At 38.6% G+C, this 11,791-nt stretch overlaps 1 protein-coding gene across 1 annotated transcript; it reads right to left on the reverse strand.

Annotated features, from left to right (window-relative positions):
• On the reverse strand, positions 1–1,866 carry LOC149234558 (putative 2-oxoglutarate-dependent dioxygenase SLC1). Its single transcript, XM_089461203.1, has 4 exons — positions 1,317–1,866; positions 989–1,236; positions 575–905; positions 1–487 (listed from the first exon to the last, which is right to left on the reverse strand). The coding sequence occupies exons 1-4, from the start codon at positions 1,605–1,607 to the stop codon at positions 224–226; spliced, it is 1,134 nt and encodes a 377-aa protein (XP_089317329.1). The 5' UTR covers positions 1,608–1,866; the 3' UTR covers positions 1–223.
• Positions 1,867–11,791: the final 9,925 nt, after the last annotated feature.

Here is an 11,791-nt window from a genome sequence, read left to right on the forward strand (position 1 = left end):
TATGCCCTTAAATTGATAATTAGAAATCAATCTTCGAACTTAAAAATTACGCTACTCTGTTGTGAAATATCTTGTTGAAAAAGATATCGATCTGAGAAGTGGCTTTTCTTTATCATGACATTTGATTGCTCGGTGGTGAACAGTCCTCTGTGCGTATTCATTTGATTGATTCAAAGGAAAAAGCATAACGACAAAATCTGCGGAATGGGTCGGAATGCGGTGACTAAGTTGCTGTGCCGCGGCCATGAAGTGTTATGGAATCCAGGAATGCCCTTTCTTTGTACTCCTTGGAAGTCAGAAGACTCATAAACTCGGCGAAGTCTGTCTCCCGGTACAGTGCCGCGTGGTGTTCGTCAATGAGCTCTGGCGCAGGACCAATTTTCGCTTCCAAAGGTAAGCTCATCAAAGTCGCCACCGAAATACGGGATTTCTCTGAGTTTACCACTGCTCGATGCACGACGCTCTTGTATCTTCCATTGCTCAGAATCTGAATATATCATATTAGGCCTCAGAACGTTATAAATTCATGGATATATTAAGCAAAGTTCTTAATGATGTTATTAATAATTAGTACCTCTATGTGATCACCGATGTTGACTATGAAAGAGTTGGGCAATGGTCGTACGGCCTTCCATTGGCCATCGTGTCGCAGCTGAAAACCTCCAACAGAATCCTGGGAAAGAAGGGTAATGCACCCATAGTCTGTATGTGGTGGTATTCCTAACGTAAGCTCAGGTTCCGGACAAGCAGGATAGTAATTGAGAACCATAACCTGGCTGCTATCATCACTAAAGCCGTTTTCTACAACATATTTGTTGTGGGGCAATCCCAAGCTTTCCACTACTGCGCTCATTATCCTCAAACCCAACCTCCTCACTTCTTTGCTGTATGCTGACACCACGCTCCTGCAGGTTTATTCCACTCATCATTAGATAATATCAACTTCATTCATTCATTACATGATCTCATCAATTTCATAGAGTCTTACCGATAATCAGAAGGATTTGAAGGCCAGAGTGGAAGCATTTTGTCGAGGGGATGGCAATAGTGCTTCAGAAAATCTCTCCAGCAGAACACTCGGTCTCTCAGATGATTGAAACTGGTGCCGTATCTTACTGACTTCATCATGTCTTCCGAAAAAAGATTGTTTCTTTCTTCCATTGGCAGTTCGAAAAACTCACCCGCCACTCGCATCATTTCGCTTATTAATGGTTCCTCCACACCGTGGTTAATCACCTGCAAATAATTTTAAACAATAAACACTCATCTACTAAGTCCAAAAAGCTTTATGTGAGTAACAATCGAAATAGGTATACCTGAAAAAATCCGGTGTGTTGGCAGGCGCGGCCAATTTCAGAGACAACTTGGAGACGGTGAGGGCCTTCCAAGCCCGAGATGTCGATAACAGGCAGATCATATTGTTGTGAAGAGCATACTATTGAATTGGCGTCTGGACGCTTGTTCTCAGGCAAAATAAACCTGCTAGGAAGTTCCTTCACGCCCTCCTCACTCAGATATTTCACGGTCTTGAAGCCTGAACAACACCTTTTATTTACTTCTTCGTCCCCATCCTCCATGTCGGTCCAGTGACAGGAAATAGCGGCCATGAAAACTTAAAACTATAAGAGATGCTAATCAAAATTCAACAAACAAATTAGAAGGAGAGAGCTCCGTAAGGGCCAAGAATAAACCAATTACTTTGAGATTTCCACTGCCTCTCCCGCTACTATTTATAATCCGAGCTCCGAACTTATTTGACGTTGCCCAGGCAGAGAATCAAACAGCCAAAACTGGGTCTTCTGTCCTGATTATGGATTGAGTTGTTCAGCTTGACCTTGATGCCCTATCGCCTGTGAAGCTATGATCAAAATCGACAAGCGTTGACTATGCTTTTAAAGCACGCAGGCTACCAAACAGCGCATCCTACAATAGTCGAACCCTACCGTACCTTCACGCGGAGACCAAGCATATCCAAAATGGAAATGGTAGGAAGGACCGGTTGGTGAACTAGGCACATGCCACAAACCAACAGAAGAATAAACTCTGTGAATAAACTCAAAACATTGATCCAGGTAACAAATATAAAGTCAAAACTTCGCATTCAAACGAAAATGTTGGTGCGCATATACAAAGTTACAAATCTTTTACCCCAAAATATGGGGCTTTGTTTTGATTCCTGCTTATCATATGACCTCTCATAAGTCAGGTCGGTGAGAGACTTCAGATTGAGTCGCCACGCAAGCTGCCGACTCTCACTCTAAGCCAAGGTTGTGGGGCTGGGTGTCTGGAACCGCTTCCTATAAATGGTCCAGACCGAAACTCTTGCGCCCAGCCATATGACAGTAACTTCCTTCTTCCCGGGCCGGGAATATTCTATTATTATTATTATTGAAGTATTAGTCAATCAGTTTTTATAACAACGATATTGGTTTTTTAAATTTATATATATTGTAGGGATGGATTCCGAAAAGATTATACACGTTTGGTATATATTATTTTCAAGTATAATGACTTTCCAGTAGTCGTGCGGACAAATGCTTCTTCGACAGTTAATATCATCAATTCCCAAAAAGACGGCAACGAAACAAAGTTTCTAAGCCTGTGTCCGGGATTCGAACCTTCTCTAATTCGTTGTAATTACTATCCAATTCATGTCCGTTCAGCCCCTGCTCATTTCGTCGGATTTCCGTCAATGATTGGAAATAAATGTACTTGCCAAGGTGATGATGGACAAGCAGGCTTTTATTTTTATTAGTTTGGTATATATTATTTTTATTTTTACTTTATTTTGTTAGAGTGATTATTATTTATTAATATAATTTTTGTGTTTTTTAATTGATTATTTTTTTTAAGTGTGTTGTTATTTGTTTTTAATATTAGCATAACTATATTTACCAATGTAGTTGATATACGCAATTACATTTTCCAATGTGGTTGATATACGCCAAAAAGTTATATCAACCACATTAATAATATCCGTGTGTATCAACCACATTAATAATTATTATGGGTATTTTTTAGAAACCAACTATAATTATTATGTGTATTTTTTAAAATACGAACTATTTATTATGTGTATTTTTTAAAGACCAACTATATAAATAATAACAACGAGATTCTTATATATTTATGATTATTATATTAATATTATATAATCATTATATTAATATAATTATTATTATATAATAATAATAATAATAATAATAATAATAATTATATTATAATAATTTATTATTAATTTTTTTATAAAATTAAATAAATAACTATTTATTTTATTAAAAAACATTAAATTATTATATTGTTTTTAGAAAAAATGTAAATATTTTTATTTTATTTTATTTTATAACATAATAATAATATTAATATTAATTAATTAAATAAAAATGATAATAATTAATTTATATCTACATAATAATAATTATAATGATAATAATTAATAATAATAATTAATTTTTTGTCATAATGTGATGTTGGACCATGGTTGATTTTCATTTTGAGACAATCTTTGTCACAAAACGACATTTGAGCATGGTTGACCATGGTTGACTATGATTCACTATGTTTGACCCAAATAAATAACAATAGGTTTTCATAATGAGACAATCCTTGTCACAATGCGACATTGGACTATGGTTGATTATGGTTAACCATTGTTAAATAATATTAAACCTTAGGAATATGAACCATTAAATCAATAAACCCAAGGTATTTATATTATAAATCCAAGGGATTAATAAAACTAAGGGATAAAAATTATAAACCCAAGGTATACAAATGCTAACATCAATATTATAAACCCTAAAATAAACATGGTTGACCATGGTTGACTATGGTTGATTTCCATATAGAGACAATCCTTGTCACAATGCAACATTGGACCATGGTCAACCATTGTTGACCATGATTGATTTTCATATCGAGACAATCTTTGTGGGACGCAACGTTAGACCATGGTTGACCATGCTTGATTTCCATATCCAACCTTGTTTGACCATGGTTGAACATGGTTGGTTATGATTGACCATGGTTGACAATGATTAATATTATAAACCTAATGGATTGATATTATAAACCCAAGGGAATAATAAACCCAAGGGATTAATACTAAAACCCCAAGGGATTATGAACCCAAGGGAATAATATTAAACCCAAGGGACTAATATTATAAACCCAACATATATAAACCCTAAGATAAATATTATAGACACTAAAATAAACATGATTGAGCATCGTTGATTTTCATATTGAGACAATCCTTATCACAATTCCATGTTGGACCATGGTTGACCATGGTTGACATCATAATAAACCATGGTTGACTGGGGAATAATAAACCCAACCGATTGATATTATAAACCCAAAGGAACAATAAACCTAAGGGATTAATACTAAAACCCCAAGGGATTATGAACTTAAGGGCATAATATTAAACCCAAGGGACTAATATTATAAACCCAAGGTATAAAAACCCTAAGATAAATATTAAAATACTAAAATAAACATGGTTGAGCATGATTGATTTTCATATTGAGACAATCCTTGTCACAATGTGACATTGGACCATGGTTGAACATGGTTGAACATGGTTGACCATTGTTGAATAATATTAAACCCTAGGAATATGAACGCTTGCATCAATAAATCCAAGGGAATAATAAACCTAAGGTATAAAAATTATAAACCCAAGGTATATAAAACCTAAAATAAACATGGTTGTCACAATGAAATGTTGGACCATGGTTAACCATGGTTTAGTATACCTAGCGGGGATAGTATGGGGTATAGAGGGAGGTACCCAAGGGAACAATCTCATAATGGGATGGGCCATTGTTAATAAATAAAGTGGTTAACTCGCATCATGTAAGGGACCACAAGTTGTTAGAAATAATGTGATAAGCCCATGGTATTAGATATATGGTATTGAGAGACCCATGGTATTGTATGTAGGAAACCTATATAGAGGCTAGAGATGCCATATTGAGAAAGATGTCAAGGATTAGTGTATTGGCAAGCATATGGCTTGTGGAGTGTTCTCCTTATATGTTAGATCTATTACAATGGTTGACCATGATTGATTTTCATATCGAGACAATCTTTGTCAGAACACAAAATTGGACCATGGTTGACCATGGTCGATTTCCATATCCATATGGTTTGACCATGGTTGAACATGGTTGGCTATGATTGACCATGGTTTACCATGATTAATATTATAAACCTAATGGATTGATATTATAAACCCAAGGGATTAATACTAAAACCCCAATGGAATAAGATTAAACCCAAGGGACTAATATTATAAACCCAACGTATATAAACCCTAAGATAAATTTTATAAACACTAAAGTAAACATGATTGACCATGGTTGATTTTCATATTGAGACAATCCTTATCACAATGCCATGTTGGACCATGGTTGACCATGGTTAATTTTTGTATCAAGAAAATGTTTTTCACAATGCGACGTTGGACCGTGGTTGATAATGGTTGATTTTCATATCAAGACAATTTTTTTCACAACACAACATTCAAAAATGTTTGACCACAATTGACAATGGTTGACCATGTTTGTTTCTATAAAACATGGTTGACCATCATCAACCATGGCTGACCATGGTTGAACATGATTGTCCATGATTGTGAATGATTTTTATATGGAGACAAATTTTGTCATAATGCGAGATTGGACCATGATTGACCATAGTTGACCATGGTTGGTTATGGTTGACCATGGTTGACCATGATTGATATTATGAACCCAAGTTAATAACAAACCCAAGGGATTGATATTATGAACCCAAGGGAAACATAAACCGAAGGGATGATCTAGGTGGATATTGGTGGCCACTCGCCAATTCCACTTAGACCCCCACCATTGTTTCTTTCAATTTTTCAGTTTCTATAATTGTCGCACAATTTACTATTTTTAGCAGTTTTTCGGATTCTAAACTTCTAGAGCCATTTTGAGGCCCTAAACGATGTTTTCTTGGCAATCTACCCCTTAGCAATTTTTTTGAAGTTTCACTTTCCAACGTAGTCCTCGGAGATATCTTTCCAACGGGGTATCATGCACATGAAACAGAGATAATATGACCAAGTTACGACCACGGGAAGTTGGCTACCCAACTAACCTCAACAGGGCCCATAAACTCTTGGTGTTACATCTCCTCGGGTTAGGGTTTTTCTTGTTTATGGTTTTCTCTTATTGTTCAATAATATAAAGGCCCTTGAGCCTCATTGTAACTTAGTTTAGAGGCATGTATCCACCACATCTCTTCTCAGAGATAAGCTACCTTCGCCGAGCTAGTCTCATTTCCATACTATTTGTAAGCATATTTCATTATTTGATATTAATCAAAGGAAGTGTTATTTCTATTGCATTTATGTATTTATAGTTATATCTGTAATTTGTTGCATTCTTGTTTAAATTTTGATTAGTGGTATCAGAGCGATCTGCTCTTTCTCTTTTAGGGCTCGAACTGGTTGAACCTTTGCAAGACCAACCTCATAAATCTCAACGACCTCCCATGGAGGAAGAAAAGAAAGACGAAGGAGCAGGAGATCCTATCAAAATATTGCTCGAGGAGGTCCTCAAGAAAAAAAGGAACACGATGATGGATAACTTTGCCCAGATCCTTCAACGGTTGCCCACCGATGACGCATCCACATCCAACAACCGCTCTGGAGGCTCCAAACGTTTTAAGGTACAAGTAAACTTTGACATTCCCATATTTGAGGGCCAAATAGATGCAGACGTTGTAGATAAATGGTTGAATATGTTAGAAGGATATTTTTTTGTTCATGACTTTTCCAGCCGAGAAAAGATTACTTTTTCTCTTCTCAAAGCTACCCCCACGTCAAGGACTGGTGGGAAACATATTGTGAACAAAACGATCAAAGTATGACCTCATTGTTTTTAGCCGCTCCCACTTGGAATTCATTCCTGGACACCATCAAGGAGCAGTACTACCTTGTCGGGAGCTCTGAGGACAAATACATAAAGTGGACCACACTGCAGCAAGGATGGGACCAAGATGTGTCGGAGTTTACCAATGTTTCTCATACCCTTCGCATGAAGTTGGGTATCAAGGATATTGAGAAACATTTGGTACTCAAGTACCACAGCTGCCTACATAGATACATCTAGGATGAGATGGAGTTCCTGGACATCTCCTCGCTTGGCACAGTGTACTGATATGCCATCAAGATCGAGCAAAAGTTTAAACAGAAGAATCGAGACTTTGGATCATGAATTCGAAGCAAGGGAAAGGTGCCCCCAAACCGCAGAACAAAGGACAAATCCAAGGCGGGACAACCCAGGACAACCCGCCAAGGCCACAGGCGAAGGACAACACTGAAAAGCCAAAGAAGGACATGGGAAAGTGGTGTGAGTTCCATAAGAGATCCACCCACAACACAAGCGAGTATCGGGCCAAGCAATCACTGGTGGCCGAGTTGAGGTCTTTAGAATCATATGAATGTTTCGACTCTGAGTCAAAACATGACAAGGGGAATGAAAAGGGAAGCAAATTATTGATGTGGAACACAATGCCACAGTCACCGCCACAAAGATCCAGAAGGAGGAACCCAAAGATCCAGAGGAGGAAGAGCATCTCTTCCAATCCCAAATTTGGGTAAAGGGTTCCCTACTACAGTTCATTGTTGACAGCGGGAGCCAAAAGAACCTCATTGCAGCAGAGGTCATGAAGTGGCTGGGCTTACCTACCATAGCACACCCACAACCATACACCATCGGGTGGCTTCACCAAGGACGGGATCTGCGTGTGAGCCAATAATGTCGCCTTCCATACAACATCAAGTCCTTCACAAATGAGGTATTATGTGACATTTCTTCCCTTGATGTCTATGATATATTATTAGGCCAACCATACTTGTGGAAGCGACATGTTGTGTATGAGTCAAGGCATTGCCCTGTTATTGTTACATTAGGAAATAAGTTGTACAGGATACCAGAGGTAGCTTGGCCTACCACCATATTTGTGGTTACTGCAAAACAGTGCAGTAAGCTCATTTCAAAAACCGGGAATTTTTTTTCCTTATGATATTCCCTTAAGGAAAGAAGAGGACAGTGGCCATGACCTCTAGACAAGGACCCTCCACATGAGAACAATAGATGGACAAGGTCATGGAGGAGTACGAAGACATCTTCACCTCCCCTGCAGGGGTACCTTTGCACTGTCAGGTCAAGCACTCCATCGATCTGACCCCAAGTGCATCGTTATCCAATGGACTAATCTATCAACGCTCCATTCTAGACAATAATGAAATCAAAAGGAATATTTAGGAGTTGCTGCAGAAAGGTCATATTCGGCCAAATTCATCACCATGTTGTTACAGGGAAAAGTGTCTACACAGAACTGCTTATCCCACTAAGGTGTGGTAGCTACCTTAGAAACAAACAAAGTAAAGCTACTTTAGTTTTTCCTTTATGAAATATAGATGAGAGAAGAACAAAGGAGACCAACCTCTGTCTTGTGCTTAGCTCCTAGTTCGATTCTTCTCTCTTCCGATAGTCCTTTGCTACTTGCTTCCTTGTACGCCCAGCTTCAGAGAGTACCTGTAGAATCAAAGCAGCATAACACTATACAAGAACATGGATCTATAATCATAAAAAATCTAGTATCAGATGTAAATTGACCATACAAATGCATAAAACATAAATGACACAAGAGTATGGAGGAAAACTTGAATAGCTTTTATTGATAATCAAGAAAGAGCCAAGAGAGTTACAACCAGTTGTTCTGACCTAGCATCATCCTCTCAGCAAGTAAGCCCTTCTTCACCTCATACAAAGCTTAGATCACCCAACACTATGATGTTGCCTCAAGAAACCAACAGCAATTCCTTACAAGATGAAAAATTCCAGCCTCTGGATCTCTGGGATGAGGGATCCATATATAGATATCTGTAAGGGAGATGAGTCAGCTTGTGATTTGATTATTGTCTTCCCTTTGATAGTTCTTGCTTCCACTTGGAGATTGATGATCTCTTACTCATCCTTGGTCGAATTCAGAGAGGCAAGTGTCACAGGAGAAGTTTCTGGAAGATTCCATGCCCCTCCACCTTGCGGATTGACACTGCCATTTGTCACTTCTCGCCCATTGCACCCCATAGAAGGGCTTTCTGAAATGCAACGCACCCACACAGTGTACTTAGGTGAGATGCAACGCACTTTACCTATGGAGCAGCTGAAATGATCCTGTTTTGACCAGTTCTGAGCAGTTTTTCATGGAGAACTTCTGGGAGAAGCTGTAATCAGTTGACCTTGTTCCTTTAGGGGTTAGAACAACACTTTTAGGGACTTAGGAGCCCTTGGTTTATGGACATTTTATGCTTGGGGTTGCAGTGCCCAAAAATGTCTATAACAGTTGCCCCCTAAAGCATGAGGTCATTAATCTTTTTGATGTCGGGTGAAATGCTTTATTATGAGGATCCGAAGTTCTTTCAAGCTAGGAGGAGACCTATAATAAGATACAATACAATACATTATCTTCATAATTTTTCCTGATCTAGTTGAGGCGGGTATTCCCATGCTCAGCTTTATAAATTCATTTTCATGTACATAGGACAGACAATCGTCTGAGTGTAGACTGATGATTCTGGTAGAGCCATCATCCCTTTGATTGGATGATTATCTGTGCAGCAATGATGTACATTTGATGTCTTTATTTCCCTGAATATATTTCGCAGCCCGGATGGATGAAACTAGATCCAGGGTCTTCAAATCTCTTTCGATCTTCACTCGAAGTACAAGTCTATCCATGTGAGAGATGTTCTGGAGTCGAACATGGAAAGACATCGCCTGATTACCAGCCAATGATGTAAACTGTTAACAGGCGTGAGAGGAATCATCGATAATGATAATGACCCACAAGGTACTGCAGTATAATTCACGTGGTGTGAATAAAGGACTTGGCGTCGAACACCACGCAAAATCTTTCGGTCGAAGGCCATTGATGTAAACCTATCGCCAGAAGTGAGAAACTTGCCATTGAGGCATGCAAGCTTCAAAGTACTGAACGGGGTGTTCCTAGATCGACTTCTTGGATAATGAGCTAATGTCGACAAGAAATGATCCGTCATAGGAGGGCCTTAATGAATCCCACATCAATGACATGGAACGGAGCAAATGATTTTAATGGAGGTGAAAACGATCTGGTGATATAAGGTTCAGGGTGGCGGTCATGAAAGAAGATGTATTATAATGGGTGAGACACAGGTGAATTCTCTGAATGACTTCTCTTGAACATATCGGCGACACTGACATGATGGATTGGTAGCATTAACCCCAAAGATGGATGGTGTGGTGTGACCATGGTGATGTGACCAGTGAATGGAACAACCCAACCCGACTAGGATGCAGAGTGAAAGTGTCATGTTCAAGGGCGACTTACTACCAACAAAGTTTCTTCAAGTTTTCTTCCCAATTTTTCCCCAGTCATTGCTGACCAGTACCTCTTTATTTTTGTCAAGCTTGAGGAGGATAACATATGCTTGTTCTATAATTTTCCCTTCGGGCAACCCATCCCTGTGTTTTAACGAGCCTAGCGATAGTGAAACTCGCTCTTGTCTGCTATGGACAATTTTGTCGCTATTAGTTTTTAACGAGTTTAACGACAAAGATAACTCGGTCCTTTTCAATTTTAGAGAGTCTGAAAAGGGACGTAAAGGAAACTCCAAAAATCCTTTTTCTTCATCTAATCCCTTGGGTTCGAAAAAGTATAAAACAATACAGAAGGGATGAATTTTCGGTACTTTTAATGAGCCGAACGAAACAAGCGCTTGATCTTTTTGTGTAATAATCCCTCAGGTCCAAAAAGATTAAAATCTAAAGGAGGGATAGCACTTCCGGTCCCTTTAACGAGCTGGAGAGGCCAATGGCTCGGCAATCTTTTCATATTTTACGAGTCAGTTGAAAAGAGCTTAAAGTAGACTCGTCTTTGAGGAACGAGTGATAAAACTGGGTAGCAGCTGATTCCAAGTAAAGCTTGGAATTTTCCAATCACGACAGTGTTACAAGGATGGCTAATAGGATCACTCTTCGCAGCTGTTCCTCAAAAGGGGTAAACAATCAAATGGAGGTGAATGATCGGCCAATACAGAGTGGAGGTGATGGTGAGAACATGACCAAGGCTTTAAAGGCTGAAGTACTACATTCACGATGGTTATTTACCGGAAATCGGTTCAGTTTTTTGATTGAGCTTAAACATTGGGGGAAACATTTGCTCATGACTTATGTTTATTTTTTAACGAGCTTGAACTATGTGCTAAAACTGCTCGATGCGGGTTTATATTTTAATGAGCTTGAACCCTGTGGTAACACTGCTCATGATAAGTTTGCATGCCCCTAGCATAATAACGAAAATCGAGGTGCATGCCCCCCAAGCTTCATTGCATTCATCTCAGTGGTTGGAATGAAGGTTTACCTTCGAGATCTTCGAAAGACTCGACTTTGATTTTACGAGATTGTAATCAAAGACTTGATTTGGAAAGGGAGTCGTTTCATTTTTTAATGAGGTTGACACAGTAAAAGAACTATCCTCAGAGTCCACCATATTTACAGTATTTGATAGAAAATCAAAAACTGAAGGATGATTAAGGTCATTGGAATAATCTTCGTTGTAATCCGGGAGATGGGAACGATGGTGGTAATCTTCCCATGGTGCCTCTCCTAACATCATTGACTGAATGATTCCTTTGTCTGTAGAATGTACATGCGACCAAGGATCTGAAGAGGTACCATATTCCTTAGACCTATCTATCCAAACA

This window comes from Pinus tabuliformis, chromosome 8 (genome assembly GCF_031772625.1).
Source record: "Pinus tabuliformis cultivar Carrire ecotype Pingquan chromosome 8, CPIR1, whole genome shotgun sequence".
NCBI classification, from domain to species: Eukaryota; Viridiplantae; Streptophyta; class Pinopsida; order Pinales; family Pinaceae; genus Pinus; species Pinus tabuliformis.

What these genes read in the sequence shown, in the direction of transcription:
- LOC149234558 (XM_089461203.1), bottom strand. Translation starts at nt 1,607, where the DNA reads ATGGCCGCTATTTCCTGTCACTGGACCGACATGGAGGATGGGGACGAA. An exon ending in TCAAATCCTTCTGATTATCG is followed by an intron (nt 906 to 988) that starts GTAAGACTCTAT and finishes ATAAACCTGCAG; the next exon opens with GAGCGTGGTGTCAGCATACA. An exon ending in ACATCGGTGATCACATAGAG is followed by an intron (nt 488 to 574) that starts GTACTAATTATT and finishes TGATATATTCAG; the next exon opens with ATTCTGAGCAATGGAAGATA.